The 18,957-nt window shown below is 35.8% G+C and overlaps 1 protein-coding gene across 1 annotated transcript; it reads right to left on the bottom strand.

Annotated features, from left to right (window-relative positions):
* Positions 1 to 1,232: 1,232 nt before the first annotated feature.
* LOC135686775 (ubiquitin-fold modifier 1) lies at positions 1,233 to 18,460 on the bottom strand. The gene is made up of 6 exons (XM_065203104.2): positions 18,346 to 18,460; positions 12,132 to 12,191; positions 10,117 to 10,174; positions 9,004 to 9,043; positions 7,417 to 7,449; positions 1,233 to 1,402 (listed from the first exon to the last, which is right to left on the bottom strand). Coding segments are annotated over exons 1-6 (255 nt in total). The 5' UTR covers positions 18,348 to 18,460; the 3' UTR covers positions 1,233 to 1,340.
* Positions 18,461 to 18,957: the final 497 nt, after the last annotated feature.

The raw sequence follows: 18,957 nt of genomic DNA on the forward strand, positions 1-18,957 counted from the left end.
CAGACTAGCTTTGGCTATGTTTACCTTTGTCTTATCTAGAACTCAGTTAACTAAATGTGCATTCTAGGCTTGTATCGTTTTCAATCACCTCGATCACCAATACAACACCCGTCTTTTCCTCTGTTAAACATTATAAATTTTCCTCGATACATGGTTAGATAGGGAGGGTCAAGGAAAATTTTGTTTAGAGTATGCACAGGAATGGGCTTCTTGGTACAATACAATCACGAGAAAATTTCTCGTTATTCTGGTACAAAAATTAAGTAAAAAGTTGTCACAAGATTAACAAAGAGGAAAGGTGACCCCATTCGCGGATTTCGATGGTTTCCCATCGCCATTGAAGCAGGTAAAATCGCAAGAAAAGGTTTTGACATCTAAGTGCAAAATAAAGGCGTTTACAAGAATCCACCTGCAGACACGTAGATTTAAAAAATGTCTCTGTTATGTTAACTTGAATGGAATTTCAATTAAAGGCTGACAATCGCATAAAAGTGAGTTTTGTAGATCTCAGAATTTCCAGAACGTTTATCGCAGAATAGTAAATTTCTTAATTTAAGGGTGTTTCATGCATAACAACTGGCCAATTGCAGCAGTTATAGTTTGTTTTGAAACAAATTTTTTTAATCTGACAAAATTGACGACGACGATAAAATAAAGCGTCAAACGAGAAGTGTTTCATTGTTTCTAATTCAAGACATTTTGCTTTTCAATATATCAGGTGAGATATATCTTCAGAAGTATCTTGTATTATCTACTTCTGCGGATTTAGTTGCTTAATTATGAGCATGATGCATGAGTATTGAAGCATCTTCTATTCTGGACTCAAAGATTACGCACATGGAACGCAGCTTTTATTACGCGTGCTCTTTGACTTCAGGACGGAGGGTTGCCTCACACGTTAGAAAACTTTCGCCTGTTCGTCTACTCAACAGTGCACAGCTCTGTTAATACGGTAGCGAGCAGTCAGTCTGTCTGGTGATCGATCCTGTTCCACACACCGCAGCGTTCAGATCTGATGCCTGAAATGCTAAATATCTTTTACGACATTGTCTACGTCAGGAAAGCCGTCGAAAATTATGATCTTCCTCGCCAGCGCTTCATAGGGAATCGGACTTTTCAATTTCTCAATAGATGTGATAATCGAGAGACCCTTTTGGAACCAATTTGAATTCCTTGATCAATCCATTAACCCGCGATAATTCAAAGTTATATATTAAAGATATATTCAAATATTCCAAACTCAAATGGAACATGTTGATATTTCTTTACATTGAGCAGTTTAATTTCAGAGAACAATAAAATATACCTTAAATACAGAATCTTTGGTAATGATACTTAATCTAACCAACTCGGTCTCTTGGTATTAATCTGAGTTCTGACCCATGCTTAAGGAAGACGTTTCCTGAAAAGAGAAACAAAATCATGCTAATTAGAATAGAAAAGGAAGGAAAAGAAACATATAATCTTTAGAAAATGCTTTTCATATTTGAATGAAAAATATAAATAAAATGTCCACGAGACACTTAATCATGAAGAATAATCATGGCTTCCTGATACTTGAACCATGCCGGATTACTACCACGCCTTGTAAAGGGTACTGGTCATAAGTGAGGCACAACTGCAAAATAGGCACGAGACGAAATGCCATGCTTCCCCCACAAAAAATTACTAAGTGAATAGTTTCCAATAAAAATAGTGAAAGCAGTGACGTCACTGGGTTCCAGATATTTATGGTCCCAGCATAGCCCCTACTCGACGCCCAGGGTATGACGTTACAAGGGAGAGTACTTGGGTATAGACGCAGCCCCCTCTGACGGGGATTTTTCATTTTAATTCATTTTAATAGGTAGTTTGCAAACGGATAGCTTGGGTTTGCAAGATAGACTATTATAGTTTTAGTGCAAAAGGTGAAAAAGATGTAGTTCCGGGCAATTTTGGAAAGTTCACAGATAAGATACCGTTTTTGTGGTTGATTGATAGAGTGCGGGATTTCCGAAGATACCAAGGGAGCTTACAGAGAGATTAAAAAAAGAAGACAGATTCGAAACCGACAGTTACCCCTAAGATGTAGAGGTAATAGAGTACCCAAGTGTGACGTAATCAAAAATCTATATTTAGAGTTTCTTAATTTTGACCACATAATCTGAAAAATGGCATAAAATACCTCTCAACAAGAAACATCAGCTAGATGTTGGAAATTTGGCGAGATGTGGTCACTAGATAATTCCAAGTTTGCTAACGGATTACTGTTATTATGACCTGGTCCATAAAGTTATGAACCAAGACTAAATTTCAGAGATTGGATGGGAAAGGGCCTGTGCCTACGTGGTCATATCTCAGCCAATTAGTAACACATTAAACTCATTTTGCACATTCAGAGGTATTTCATAATGCTTTTTCGGGGTATATGGTCAAAATTGAAAAATTCTAAAAATCAATTTTTGTGACGTGACGTCATAACTTCGGCACTCTAATGTTTTTAGTCTTTTAAAATGGAAACATTTCATTTTCAATTCAACTTAAACTACAATTACAAATCTGACTATTACAAGGTAATTTGCAATATGCTAGCCTGGTTCTCCAAGAAAAAATTAAAACAATCGTAAGGTTAAAGGGAAAACTGAAGAAAAAAACAACCAAAATTAAAAAGGATTTGTCCTGGGTTTGTCCATGGCTTATTTTTTCAACAAAATATGTAGTACGTAGTACGGATGGCAACGTTGGAAAGTTTAGAGATGAAATACCGTTTCTGTTGCTGATCGATGGAGAGAGAGTCACACATTTTGAAGTATAAGTTGCAGGATTTTTCGAAGATGCCAAGAGAGCTCATAGAAAGATTCACAAAAAAACATATTTGAATCGTCGCTGTAAATCAGATAAGAGGGGAGCACACTGTGTTTTCTTGTTGCATTTGTTGCTTAATAATAATGAAAATACTAATGATAATTTAACCACATCTCCATTTCGGAACAATTACTTTGGTTAGAATGCAATAACATTGGATTTATGCAGAAAAAAAGTAGTCTACTTGCTTTTGCATTTTGCTGAAAAAACCACGTCAGATTTCGATTATGAGTAAAGCATTTCAAGGCGTTGCTTTGGTTTAATCGTACTTTTGCAATTTAATCGAGCTACCCGAGCTTTCATTTTTCACATGGGGCCAGAAAAAAGTTTAAGGTTCATTGCAGTATTTATTGGAAGTATTCCTCCCTTGCTATGAAACGTAATAGTTGATAGCCAAATTGCTCATAGCATGTAATGTTATTTTTTGTTAAGGGTTTTTTATCGGTTGAATTTTGGTCATGATCTGGTCTTGATCATTAAGAAAATTTCTTGTGTGTTTTGTTTCTCCTTTCTGCTCTCTGGGAAATTATATCTCGCATGCTGCAGGTTGCTTTGTTATTTTAGGTCCTAGGCCATGCCTTAGGGAACTGGTTTGCCCAAGATATCCATATGGTCTAAGGTTCTTGGTCCTGCCTTAAGGTCCTGGGTCCTGGTTTTCCGGTATGCCATAGTGTACCATTCTTCGTACACAAAACCTGAAAACTGGACAAAAACTTACAAAGCAACTTGAAATTCTAGGCGATGAATGGAGCAGAAAAGTTCACTTTCCCAACAAGAGAGCGGATGTACCAGTAAGGCTTGAGAGAGGAAATGATTTTTGTTATTCATTTCTTAAAAAGTTGCATTGCCTCAAAAAATTCTGGTCGCACTACTGGGAGGCTTTCGTTTCGTTTCGTTTCGTTTCGTTTCGCTTCGTTTCGGTTCGTTTCATTGTTTTAAAGTCCCCACTCGAAGAAAACAGATTGTAGGATTTTTGCTTAACATGTTTGGACGATTGCTTGATTGGTACAGGAAAAGGAAAACATTTGGTCATCAATTTTCCAAAGGCCTTTGACAATTCGTTCCGCGAATGAAGTACTGTAGATGGCTGCAGTGACAAAAAAGAGTAGATGTTCGATTTCTGTGACTAGTTTCGAACTATATTTCTCCTGGGATATTTTTGAGACTGAATAATGGAGACTCTAGCACCCAGGGAAAAGAGATAAGGGTAATTTTATTCAACTGCTGGAAACATCCTTAACACCAATCTTCCAATACGTTATTTTTAAACCGATTTTGTGGTTACTTGTGACATCAAAGGTCCTTCTAATCTTATCTTCAACAGTGACCAATATGTTTTGTCATTTTCTGCTAGCAAGGGAAGCTTATCAGTTGCGGGTAAATATGTCTTTTCCACGTAGTAAAAAGCATTGTGCACAGGACAGGAGCAAATGAAAAATAAGACTTGTCTTTGTTATTGCTCCTAGTCCAGTCGCAATATGGAATAAAAAGGAAGACAAATTTCCCAGTTGTGGTCAAAACTTTAGGTCTAATCTCTGGCGTGATTTACTCTATTCAGCCCCTAGGTATCTAACCCCTATAAATTACTCCCGATGAAGAGTTATGCACGAAACGTCGCAACAATACTCAACATCTATGTACAAAGTCGTATTTGACTATAATCATTCGTGTTTATTGTTCATTCGAGGTGACCACACGCTGAACTACATTGAATTTCTACGACTGACAGCTGTAGGGTTGCGTGTTTGTCGAGCATTGATGTTTCTTCTAACAAAGGAGTATTTATGAAAGGTTTCCAAGACTTTAAAGATTTATTAGAACTTCGATGTTATTTTGAAAATGTTTACAATAAAATCTTCTTATGTCTTTGCTATTCTATCAGACTGCCAAAGAAAATACCACAATGTCCAGTGACAAAAAAGCTCTTCAGCGTTCTAAGTTCAAAGAAAAAATAAAAAGGATAAAAAAATAGAAATTGGCAAGGAAACCATAATATATTTCTGTTTATTAATAATCCAAAATTTATATTCTTTCAGATAGAAAGTATGCTCAGGGGCGTTTTTAATTAAAATACAAAGGAAGCGGTTGCAACGAACTGAAATCTGTTTATGTAAATAGCTCTTCTACTCCCATTAACTGCCCGTACCTCCCTCCGCCCGTACCTCTCTCCGCCCGTACCTCTCTCCGCCCGTACCTCTCTCCGCCCGTACCTCTCTCCGCCCGTACCTCTCTCCGCCCGTACCTCTCTCCGCCCGTACCTATCTCCGCCCGTACCTCTCTCCGCCAGTCCTCATCGTGTCGTTCCACTGTCGCACTGGTAGTTTCTGCATGCAACAGTGCGTGTCCTATTGATCTAATCGTCAATGCATAGCATTCTCATTTACTATCGGTCCTTCAATTCATTCCTAAGTGAATAAAGATTTCAAACAAACAATCTGTTTATTATTGAACTCACTTTTGAAATGAAATTTCACTTTAAAGGGAAAATATATCTTTCCTTAAAAATCCCGTGATATAAAAAAGGTAAAAACAAAACAAGACTGAAAAGTTTAACTCTCATCGTTATATTCCATGAAGTTATATGCCTTTCGCAGAATTCAGAAACTCTTCTGACCAACTTCTCTTAGTCCGGTGGAAAAATATCGTGCTGCAGGTAAAACGGGTTTGGTGCAGGATACTTTTGCACGCCAGAAATTTTTTCTCAAAATACTTGAAAAGGAGGAAAATTTTCTACAAAACTACACAAAGGCATGGGTGGAAACAAGTGCGATTGAACATAATTTACAGTGAGAAGTTGGAATTCAAATGCGCTTCGCATAAGGAGCGGGCGTGATATTCTGAATCTTTTTCGAAATCCTCTGTAATTGAGAAGTACGAATTCAGTCGTATCTACCTTCTGCCAACCTGGCTCTATAGGCTTTGGGTCATTCTGGGGATTAAATATCGAGAAAATTTGTTCACATGGAGGTCTTAGAACATAAAATTTACTTTTACCATAGTTTACAATTTATCAAAATCGTGTATTAAATTAGGAGACAGAACGTTGACTTAAGAGTAAAATCGAATAGGCACTGGGCTAATAAATCGAAAGGATATGCTTTCCTTTTTAACCCTTGGCTACACGAGCTATTATTCTTTGACATGTTTTCTTGTTCGTGTAGATTTAAATTTTGTTAGCTTGGTCATGATGGACTCAGCGGTGTATGTACCTACACTGGGTACCAGAGCCCCAGAGAGTCAAAGGAAGTAAGAACAGCCTCCCTCCCCTGTTTTTACGTCTGTGGATCTGGTACCCAGGGTATGTCTGCAGAGGCAGAAATTCATTTTGCAGGTGAGGGGGCAAAACCTCCAAAAACGAGCAAATTTGCCGACAAATGACAAAACTTAACGAGAAAAACTGTATTTGACTGACAATTTAGCAAAAGCTAAGGGAATTCTCGCCCCCCTACATCCCTGCAGTTTCTTTTTGTGCCCAAGCCCTGTTATATTATCATAATGAAGCGCAAACCTTAAAAAGTAATAGAGAATGAAATAACAACGAAAATGGTGAGTTCAGCGATAAGCCAAAGGGCTAACAGGCAACTTGGAAAACTGAAAGATGTGTACCCATAGAGGATAGATCGAAGAATCGATGTGGATTTCTTTGTAAAGATTGTCCTTAGCGAGCGTGTTCGATTTGCATTCATGTCTTGCTCAATATTCGCATTCAATTTAATCGTTGCAAAATACGGGTGCATCTTAAATAGGGGCCAATATCCCTTAACCAGGATAGGGCATATCTAGCCTCCGTACCATTAACAGTTTGCCTCGTTCTTAATCTAAATTCAATAAGGAATGCTAGATAGGATGGAAATCTAAAAATTGAGCGATCTCAGATAAATCAAATGGAAACAAAGGCTAGAGTCTGTAAAACATAAAGGGTCAGGTTCCAAAGGAAAACAACAAAAGCAAAATAGCACATTCGAAGATTCATTGCTCGTGAAGTTTACCAGTAAAACATTTTTCAACATTCGTAAAATAATATAAGAAAATCTGCAAAATATTTACTTTGCTCGATATGACCATTCGTTAACCGAATACAATTATTATCAATTTTCGTGCAAAATCAATTTTATAAACACTGCTAGTGTGAAAATCTCCCAAAATTCCTTTGACTATATTAATTTCCTACAGTTGAAAATCTCGGTGATCGGAAAATCCTGGAAATTGAGCAGATTTTGAGCACAACTTAGCTTGAAAATAAGTAAAATGCACGATTCAAAGCATTTCATTCTATCTTTAAGGCAGTATTTTTGTTAGAAAACACAGCTACACCCGAGGGTTGGGTCATTTCATGTCCACCATAAACAAAAGCTACCACTGCGCAGAAATTTCATGCAACTGACAATCATTCTCCTATAGCAAGAGGCAGAAATCGTAGGCCGTTATCCCTCCGACTCTCCACAACACAAGTAATAGTACCTTGAGATACCCTACAACTCCACTGGTATCAATAGACGCCAGGGGTTTTTAATGAATGCAAAACAGAATCAATTTCAATTGAAAGGCTGAAGATGCGAAACGAAAACATACCTGCTGTTTGGGCTGGATTGATACCAATTCCATCTGAAAAGAAAATAAAACAAGATAGTATAGAAAGTGTGGAAGGAAATTTAATTGATTTTAATTATTAACTAAAGCAAAAAACAAAAAAGTGAGAGCACAAAGAATTAATTTCTTTTTAGATGTATCTTGAAATAAAAAGGATTTTCAACTAGTAAAAAATTGTTAAACGCATAGGTTTTACTTATAAATACCCCCAGCAATGTTTTTTGGGCTATATCATAGTTGCACCGATCACATACAGTTACCTCGTACTGGTTTTTAAAACAGGTTTCTTCAACGCACAATTTTGAACAAGGAAGCTAAAATCACACGAATCTACAGTCAGTACACTGAAAGCAAATGTATTTTGGCAGAGCTTTTTGTCACGAATTGATGCCTTAGTGAAAGGACTATATAAAGTTTTACTTAAAACAGCACCGAAAGGCCGGTTTTCCATTCAAAAAGAGAAGTAAATGATCTAGTTTGTAGGTTGGTTTTGTCTTGTTTTTTTTTAAAGAAGACAGAATTGAAGTTTATATGAGCTTCTGTTTGGCACTTTGTTCCAAGATTTTCTAGATGCAGACTGTTTTGAATAAAGAGCTTAAGTTTCTTTCAGTTTAGCAGACTTGATTGGCAGAGTTAAGTCCCCCCTTGCAAAAGTGGTTATAAGAACTCAAGGCATTAGTTGATTCTGATAGTTAGCCGATTTCATTCTTGTTTGAGAACAAAGTTCAGTTTTTCTTTCAGCAACGAAAACTTGTCACTCGTCTCAAAAACATTTTTCCATAACTATCAATTTTTTCTTTTAGAGTATTTTACAAAAACAGTATTATAGCGACCAGATGTTACATCCGAGATGGTGAGCGAAAAATCTGTTGAAATAAGTATCAAGAAAAATCCATTTATTTGGGATTACTATAGGGGATTAATCCCATTAATACTGGGGAGATTAAGGCTATTAACGGTCTTTAAGGCCAAGTAAAATACGATTATATGAGTTAAAGCCGTATAGAAACACGACCCCACTGCAAGAGCAATGTTATGTTCAATTTTTAACGAACTTTGCTTAATGCAACTATTAGAAGGGCGTAGATGGCTTTGTTTCAAATTATTAGAAGAGTACTGAAGATTTAAAAAAAATTGAAAATTCAACATAAAGTTTAGGTTGCAAATGAGAATAATCAGGACAGATCTGCGAACTAGCAAACTGCGAAATGCAACCAAAGTTAGGGAGAGCTGGCTTGCAACTAAAAAAGAGTATCGAGAAAACAATTCATGGCAACTTGCAAATCGCAGCATATGCCAAACGAAACAAAACATCACCTCCTTTTTGTACAAGAAAATTGATAATGCCGAGAAAAACTTGTTGATATTTTGAGGTCTTATAATTGTAGATAGCTTTGAATACACAAAGGATGTGGAAGAAAGGTGAAAACTAAACAATACTAAATATTACATTAACTCTAAAACTATAGCAAAAACTAATCTCATATGAAGATTTGCTTTCAATTAAAATTTATACGTAAATCAAAACAACGGTTAATAAGACATCTTGAAAGAAAACCACAAACTCACCATTTGTAATTATTGCACTAGTTGCTGGTGGTACTTTAAACTGTGAAAGAAGTTTTATTAAATTAACATCCATATAACGGCCTTTGCAAGACAGCTCAAAACTTTCAATGCAATGAAAGAAAATATTTAAATGACTTTAAACAATATGAGATATAAATTAATGGCTTAAATAGTTTTTGGGAGACTTTCAAGCACTATAGAGTGAAAAAGCCTGTTTGGTAACAAATAAAAGAAAACACTCTGATAAGGCAGAATCTTCCTCTGGTATCGAGAAGAAGAACAAAGCTTCTTATCATTAAATTACCACTAATCTTTGCACTTCAAAAAAGTAAAATCTGTCAAAATTATTGGCCTTTATTGGTACAATAAACAAAAAAAACTGCACTCTTTTTCATTCCAATTTTAGGACTTGGTCACGAGAAATTCACCGTTAAAATCTTTGTTTAATGTGTTTCATGTATCAAAAATATTGTTTCATGGGAGCTCAAGAGGACCAGCTTCTTGCAAAAGTCACCAACAACTACTAACTGTTATAAGTGTTTGAGATATCTTTTGAATACAGGCTATACAAAATGTGCTATAGAGAAAGAACCGAACTCATATATTTTCAACGTGATGAATTCCTTTTTAAGAATAGAATCAATCAAACGTTGCAAAAGTATGCCTATGAAAGTAAAATGTTTAAACCATTGCAAGAAACGACTGCAAGAAATATTCTAAAATGCATTTCAAGCTCGCATTTTAAAGTGTCGTCGCAGAAATTTTCTGCTCGCTCCGCTCGCGGGGTCGGGAGGGGGGACGCTGCACCTTTCAATTTCGCCCCAGGATCTCCTTAACCTCTCCGCGGCCCTGATTTAAGCATGGCAAAGGATAGTGGTAATATCCGAAATTTTGTTTTTAATCTGTGTCTCCTGCTTGCCTTCAACGACATAACTTTATCGCATTATTAAGGTTTTTGAACCACAAATTCCAAAGCTATTTTCACAGGAAATTTTCTTCCGAAAGTTTACGGTCGCAAGAGAACTTTAAATAACACCCTGATGCAAAATATTAAGAAGTAAAACAGACTTAATGAAAATAACAGAAAGATTCAGAGGAGAAAACATTGCATACTTCTTCTGCAGCAAACTTCAAAACAGCCGTAAATGGTGTTCCTTCTGGCACACTTAATCTAAACGGAAAAATGTAAGCAATGTGTCAGCGTTGACAATTCAAACTCAAACAACCCATCATCACCAACAGTGAAAAAAAACTGAACAAAATGAACTTAAAAAAATGGAAAATTTTAACAAACTCTAAGTTGAGCAAAAAAGAATAAAAGTAGGCTATACTTTTTCGCGGTAACTGAGGATCAAGAGGGACTACGATCTAGGATTTGGCAGCTTCAACATGTCATAAATCCGTCATAAACAAGAAAACTGTCATAAACAAGAAAACTGTCATAAACAAGAAAACTGTCATAAATCTGTTAGTATTCTATATAAATGACTTTTACTTGATGGTCTTCTGCCTTTATCTCTATACACCATTACCATTACCACGCCCCAATTACTTGAATCTTATTTTGTTTGCAACCTAGCTTCCAAAGGTAGTCCTAGGACAATGAAAAGCTATGCTTATCGAGCAGTGTCCTGGTCCTTCCTCTTGATGTGACCACACCTCATGACCCCTACGCCCGGAATTACAGAGAGCTGGCGACTCTCCTTACTGTGATAGAAAGTTTGGTCATGTCTAGGATTCGAACCACGGACCCTTGGATCTTCAGCCAGCAACCCTAACCACTGGGACATCCATATTGAACAATAATGTGATCTAGTTTCAATTTCCCGCTGGTTCTGAACTTCAGCCTACTTTATTTTTCTTTTCTTCAACTACTTTCTTAAAATTCAAACTTCGTCGTATAAAGAGCCAGCTAGCATTCACATAATCAATGAGGATGCTCTCGGTGATCAGTGGCCCAGGGATAGAGACTTCTTTGTATCTCCATTACGTCATATGAGAGTCGAAAAAATATTCAGATCAATGTGAGGCATGCTCACTAGGGTAAAGAGACTTTATATCAGAAAAGATGTTAACATATTAACTGACTCTTTTCTTTACGATTCTAAGAAAACGATTCTGATACATAAAACAATCTGACAGAACCTTTTTAAAGATTTTTTGCAAACAAAATTTACATTCAGGACACCCTTGTCAGTTGCACGCAGCTCTTGGTAGCCACAATAAACATGGCTAAATTTCAAGGGGCCTATAATCGTACCAAGGACAAAAGATTCGACGGTTAAATTTATGTTCTAAATAATTTGTTAATAAAAAAATTTGGCATGAAGCAAACGAGATTTACAGGCTTCTCCTCTCAGATTAACACACATGCTTGTTTTGGCCTGGTTTATAGCTTGTGCTAGAGCAACAAAGTGCCAAATTTTTAAGGAGGGCAGTTGGACAGAATGTTCACTTAGATGTGATGCTCTGGGGAACTGCCTCAATAGAGTTTTGGTTCACGTTTTCACTGTTCGAAACAATGGTCACGCCCCAATTTTTCTTATCAAACCGCTGGCACTCTTTATGTGTTCCAGGTATTTGCTCCTTTAAGTTCCATGTTCTTCTTTCAAAAACATCTAGAACATGCATATTGTCTTTGACTGCAGTCAATTTCAACTGTTGATTATCAATTGAAACCATCAATTGACATCTTGAGAAAGATGCTGTGAAAATATTGGCCATCAATACATTCTCAAAGTTCAGCACAGCATTAACATCATATCTAAATCAAAGCTGTGCTGCTATCGAAGCAGGTTGTGCCACATGAGAATCGTCACCCACAAATTAATTTTTTTCAAGTTTGAGTTACTCAGGTCGCCAATGCATTGAAGAGGATTTTGCCTAGCCTGGCATGACTCTGGCACACAGTTTTATAAACAGGCCTTATGGTCCCACTTCTTTACAGCATGTTATGAAATTGCTTCAATTATTCATTGATATAAGATTATAAAATGATTCAACGTAACAAAAAATTTCTATATTCAATTCTTACTTGAACAGTCATAAAACTCAGATGATATTGCAGTACATATTAAGTGAAGATAAATTCAAGCATTGGGAAAAATAATTTGACAAGGGATACTTACACTTTGAAAGGAAGTTTTGGGTCCGAGGTTAATGTGATTTTGAAAGTGATTTTTGCTGACCTGAAAGTTGATTTAAGAAAGTTATCAACCAAAGAAAACCATTTAAACTTAGTCAATTTGATAAAAAATCTAAATCTAAAATTTTCAAAATTTTCTTGTCTGTGTGTATTTCAAACACAATTGCTTTAATGTTTGAAACACAAAGGTAGCCTGTGTACACTAGGCCATAGGAGCCAAATGAAGGTTGCCATGGATATTGAAACAAGTATAAAAAACAGTAGCTGGAGTGCTCTATATAGTGCACAAAACTTGCACCTAAAAACACTATCTTAAGCCTTGTATCTGCCAATATAAATTGTAGCATGACTGCTGAACTTGACAACTTCGAGTTGGCAGATACGCTGGAAGAGCTTTAGAGATTATGAAGAAACTTTCAAAAATCACAATGGTCTCATTACTGACTTGATGTCAGTATATCAGTATAATCCACCAATTTTGCTGGTACTTAAGTTTTTGACAGGGATATCTTAAGAAGAAGGAAACAAATATTTTTTATAAAATTCCATCATCTCCAAGCAAAAAAAAATTAAGCCTTTCAAAACAGCCTTTGCATATCATATTTCATTTAAATTTTGTTCTCTTTGCTTTTTGTGTTTATTTTTGTTCTCTTTATACTTTTGAGCATTTCTGCTCCCCTTATGTCACATGTTAATTTCATTAAGGCTTAAGAATGGAGGGGTGTTTTTTTCTATCACCCTTCACTCATTTTCCAGCAAGGATTTTGTTTGATCCGGAATTACATTACTTGATAATATCAATGCATTTACAAAACTATAAGATAAGTGAATCTTGCAAAAAACTTTTGCAAACAACATTCAACATACAGTGATATCAGTGTCTGATGGCATCAGGGGCCCCAGGGACATCAGTGTCTAGGGGCAGCAGAGGCCACTGTCTTCAATTAATTTTGTAAGATATGGTATTGCCAAAAGCTTATCCAAACTATCATATCAAAAAGGTCATTTCTCCACCTTCCCTAAATGAATTTGCAAGATGTAGCTATACTTTTGCTGGCCATATCTTTTGATGGATAATTTGATTGACAAAATTTAGACACTGGATGTCATAAAATTTTGTAATGACATCCTTTTAAATTTCATGAAATTGTTATGGATTTTATAAATCCTGCTGATTTTAAAAAGCATTAAGTAAGCATTAAAATATCTAAAGGTATTAGAGTTCTGTATAAACTAAAAGCATTTTGTGCCAAAAACTACTTTGAGAACACTTAATAACTCATTTGTTCAATCCCATGCAAGTATGGCATATTAAATTGGGTGTGCGCAAACAAATCAACTTTAGAAAGCCTAAAATGCAGCTTACAAAAAGCTGTTAGAGTAGCTGATTTTGCATTATACACTACAAATAGAGACCCAATTTTTAAACTTTGAAATTTTTGAATTTTGATAATCTCTACAAGCATGAAACAGGAAAATTCATGTTCCAAATAAATAAAGATGCTAGCTCCTCTACTTTAGGAGCGGAATTTCTAAAAACAAAAAATCTTCATCATTACAATACTAGAAAATCTTCTAGCCTTAGTTTTTCTCTTCAAACGGTTTCTAAAAAATTTAAGAAAAACTTCCTAATATTTGATGGTGTTAAATCATGGAATTCTCTGCCTCTAGATTTGAAAAATGCTCCCAGTTATCTTCCAAAAGAAACATGAAAAATTACCTTCTAGAAAACCTTTAATCCTATCTATTCTCATTATAACACAATCGAACTATTTGTGCATATTGTAAACCATTATTATTTGATTTCTAGTTTTTCTTTTTCACATTGTTTTTTCTTTATTCTTACTGTTATCATTAAAAAAAATTAATCTTAATTTATTGCCATTTCGTGTCAAATTGGGCACATAACTCTGATAGCTTCTTCATAAGTTTTTTCCATGTGTCCATCAGCTGATCTTATATAATATCTTATGTTGTTTCTTGTAATGCAATCTTTATTGTTATTCATGATTATATTTTAACATTTAACATGACGTATCTTATGATTAATTGATTTGTTGCTGAAAAAAGTTTTTGATTTGATTTGATTAGATTTGATACTTTTTATGATTTTGTGCTGCATATCTCCATGGTAAACCGCTCCCTCTATTGTAATAGAATCTGTACTGTAAAGAAATAGAAGTACTTGTGGGCTAAAAGCCTCATGGTATTAGAATTAATGGGCTAATACTTTGGGGCTCTATTACTGGGCAGCAAACCGCTGTATCAAAATACAAGTTTGCTTGCATAGTTTGCGGCAGCCAGGTATTTCGTAGCACCTATAATTCATCCAAAACTAGTCGCAAGGACTAAGTTACCAAAGGAACATCAGTGTCTGAAGGGCAGCAGGGGCCAGTGCCTTCAAATGATTTTGCAAGACATGGTATTGCCAAAAGCTATGCCAAACCATCATATCAAAAAGGTATCCCTTCCTAAATCAAACATATAAGCTCCACTCTTTTTAAATAATTTTTTTAACCTTGAGTGGGGGCCTTCTTTTGCCTAAATTTCAGGAGGCTAAAATCAATACTTTTCTACTCCCAGCCACCCCTGCATGGTCTGTCTGTGCCGACCTTAATTTTATGTATGGTCAGCATATCAAAAAATATCAAAAATGTATTGATTATAGTTCTGTATCACTTTGTAAATCTTCAGATAAGCTTTGGTCACAACTTCACCTCCACACTTTAATTTGGCATTGTCAATCTTATTGACAGTGTTTAAATCTGTATGGCAAATTCAAGAATCAAATTTAGAAACCAAGATAATGTATCAAATGTTCTTACTTGCATATTTTCCCCTTATTCATTGGCATGATTAGATTTTATATGACATTCTGATTCTTAGAATTGTGACCTCCACACTCTCCACACTCTCCACATCAATCTTTCAAATGATGCTCATGGGTTCATGTTTTCTCTGATTACTATTCTCTATTCTCTGATTAGTGAAATTATCACACCAAGCTTCTTTTCAGCATGGAAGTCCATTTCATAGAGGGGAGTATGATCTTGGTGTATCAGGTGTGACAGGCAGTGCTGTTATTGCTATTACTTTAATAGCAATTTTTTCACTTGAATGAAATTCCATTTTGAGTGTAATTTAAGAAATAAAAGCAAAACAGGGAAATTTTCAACCAGGGTTCTAGTGGTAATTGCCTCATTTAATCAAACTAAAGTAGCTGCAGTAGACCTTTCATCAAAAGCCAATATACCCGGGCACCAGAGGAGCCTAATTCTTCAGCCACAGATCATCCATGCTATTACTTTGGCTTTTTTAATAGCAAATGAAGAAAAACAATAGTACATTGCATCATAACTCCCTTTGTTTGCTGCGCAATAGGCTATTGTTTGGAACGCAAATCCCGCTGCTTTGCTATTAAAATCTCAGATGTAATAGCAAGAGATCAGATAGGTGCTCATCTCGAGGAGAACGAAGTAACTTGATGTGGAAAAAAACAAATCGTAACACAAGTGCTTGTATAGACAGGATGTTTCTGGTTTTTTATCTATGCAAATGTAGTCAAATTAACTCATGAGCAGCGCCTTGGCCTCAAAATGATGGATGTCCCTATGTTAAAATTAGTAAAAAGTCGATTCAGATAAAATTTGATTCAGGTGATTCAGATATAAAGTACATATTATTTCTGGCAATTTTAGTTATGGAGGATGAGGCCTTGTCTTTATTGAATTTTTATCAAAGTCTTTTGCTGTGTTTTTATAACATTACTAGGTTAGAACTTATTCTTTGCTGTGACTTGTTTGTTGCATTTTCATTTTCATTCTTAATTTATAATCGTCTACACACTAATAGTAATGCTGCTTTTACAAACTTTCAGACAAACTTCTCATGGGGAAATATATATATCTCAATTAAGGGAAGGAACAAACGCTCTCTGGTACCCATTTAGACCCCAGTAGCAATCTTGCTATTACAAAGTGTACCTTTAATAGCAAGGGGCTTCACCAGATGGCAAAGAGCCACTGGGGTCTAAACGGCCTCAAAGTGTAGCCACTTTTCACAAAGGCCATCAGCCTACGCATAGACCCATAATTACAAAGAAATAGATTAGTGGGTCCACCCGTACATACGGACTTTGAGAAAAGAGATATAGATCCTAAAACAATTGTTTAAACGTTCACTGGTAAAGAACCCACAGGGTACATATATGTACTTGTGGTAATAGCAACTTTATTTCACTCCGCGCCACCTCTGTAGTGTATATACCGCCCAGATTGGAATTTTTGCCTTGCAAGGGGGAAAAATACCCTGCAAACATCAACTTTCAACCGTGGTTGCAGCTGCTAAATTTCTATTAAAATGATTCATCCAGCTGCAATGATTTACCCACCTCTCCTTCTCTGAAATATATACCTAAAAGTTACATACTGTATTCTATGGTAATAAGTCTCAGCCACACAAAATTTTTATCTATGCTTTTTGCAAGTGTGCAATTTTCATGGACATAATACAGATCCCCTGTGCATCTTTCAAATATTCCAATCTGGTACAGCCAATGAGGTGTATAGAATACGCTAGAGGGTCAACTCGAGGCAGCCCTGACCACAGGAAGTGAAGCCAGGAGAAATCTCATTTGCACGGCAAGAACGGAGAAGTGCCGTACAAACACTTGAATGAAACGTGCAATATTAAACAAAGAATTCAGGCAAAAATTCAGTTTTAAGTGATTAAACTGGAAAATCTGAAACACCTACGAACCTAAATTATTGGATTTTAAGGAAAATGGGAAAGTAAAGCATAATTCTGGACATTAACAGTGATGGTACCGACCGTTGTTTTGGAGGATCTATAGCGTTTTTTTCGCAGCCCCTAAACATTATTAAACAAAACGAGTTTGTTGATCTGAAGGGGAATACCTGGTTTGTTTTTATTTATGACTTCTCTCATTAATTTTTTTGGCATACCTTCGCAAACAAACAGCCGTATATTTAAAGCCGATATTTTTGACGAGGTGTATCAAGTGATCACCTTGCAAGGCATCGGTCATGAAACAAGGAGGAATATAGCAAGTACCAAAGAAATAAAATTTAAGAAAAAATGTATACATTTTACAGAAAAGCGACAATATATTGAAGAACCTAATGGTAAGGATAGGCCTAATCGTCAACAAACCGGTGAAGTAAAATTGATCCATCCCCACTTATATCCGTAGAAATACTGGCGGGAGCCGTTTACTTCCAACCCTTTTATAAGAATGTCTTTTCTTATCAGTCTGTCAATTCTTAGACCAAAAAGAAACGCACGAAACAACAATCCTAATACCGAGATGCAATAGAACGCCATACACTGTGAGTCACTTCTTGCCGTGCAATGCGGAAATTGATAGGCCTCACTGCCTCCCTACAGAGTTATCCCTCTAGCGTATTCTATACACCTCATTGGGTACAGCACAATGCTCAACAGTGAAAAAACTAATTTGATGTTCAAAAAAAATTCATGCTACATTGCAGACCTTAGAAAAAAATTTATATACACTGGAAATTTTTCAGGACAAAATTTTTACCATTGAAGAAAGGCTGAAGAAAGGCTGAAGAAAGGCTGAAAAAGGGAGAAGAAAGGCTGAAGAAAGGCTGAAGAAAGGCTGAAGAAAGGCTGAAGAAAGGCTGAAGAAAGGCTGAAAAAGGCCTTAGAATATAAATATCATCAGTACTAGCAGATGGCTTTCTACTGATAATGTCAAACAAAAATTTAATCCATTTTTTATGAATTCATTGTTCGGTCAAATGGCAATAAAAAAAGTCTCAGGAATGATGTCATCTGGATAAGTAATGAACGATACTCTACCTTTTATTTAGCGATAAAGTCAAAATTAAATTATAGTGTTAGTATAAAATCTTTCAGCTTTTGGGGGACTAGTCCGACTAACTAAGTTGGCAGGCCAGGACCCAGGACTAATATCGTACCAGTTAGAAATTCATAACAGCATGCTATCAAGCTATCTTTTCTCAAATCACAAATGCTGTAACAAATGCTGTTTGTGACAATTTTTACCAGTCAGACGCCTATGTCCTTCACATCCTCGAAGCCATCAACAGTCGATAACACAAGATTCATTTGTTCGCCATGAATACATTGACAGCACCTGCAAAGCAAAGAGGTAAACAAAATAAAGTTTTTTATTTCAAATGTATACTTACATTGCAAATTATCTTTATTCATCCAGAAAAAATTGGGAGCCTCAGCAACAGGGAAATTGTTCTCTTTCAAACAATTTCTTCCTTTCTACCAATTGAGAACCATATTAGTTTAGTCTCGTTTCTATGATAAGAAAACGTAATCCATGTGATCAACATCAACAACTGGCTTCTTTGTTCCAAATCATTTTCTTATGGTCAACATTTGTTGTTTCATTTTATTTTCATTAACCATTTCATGTACACTCTGGGCATCAAGTTACTGTTCAAAGCTATAAATAAGTCAGATTGGAATTTATTTACCCTAAATACGCATCAAATATTTAACATTAAATTTACAAAAGAGGATTTCTATATAACCACACACAGATTTCGAGCCAAATGCTGTATGAAACAAATGTATACCCTGTTGTTGATGTTTATATTTTTTATGCATGAGACCACATTAAACAATTCTTGTGGGATTTTTTAAAGTCGTAGAAAGGATATTTAGTAGAGAGGGGTAGGCATTGCAAACATTCCTGAAAAACTTCCTGATTTGCAAAAAACTTCCTGAAAAACGTTTGGAAGCGGCCGCCTCCTTCCCCCAAGATAGGCCAGCGATTGCTTTTATTA

This window comes from Rhopilema esculentum, chromosome 6 (genome assembly GCF_057945365.1).
Source record: "Rhopilema esculentum isolate cy_ngs chromosome 6, ASM5794536v1, whole genome shotgun sequence".
Lineage (NCBI taxonomy): Eukaryota > Metazoa > Cnidaria > Scyphozoa > Rhizostomeae > Rhizostomatidae > Rhopilema > Rhopilema esculentum.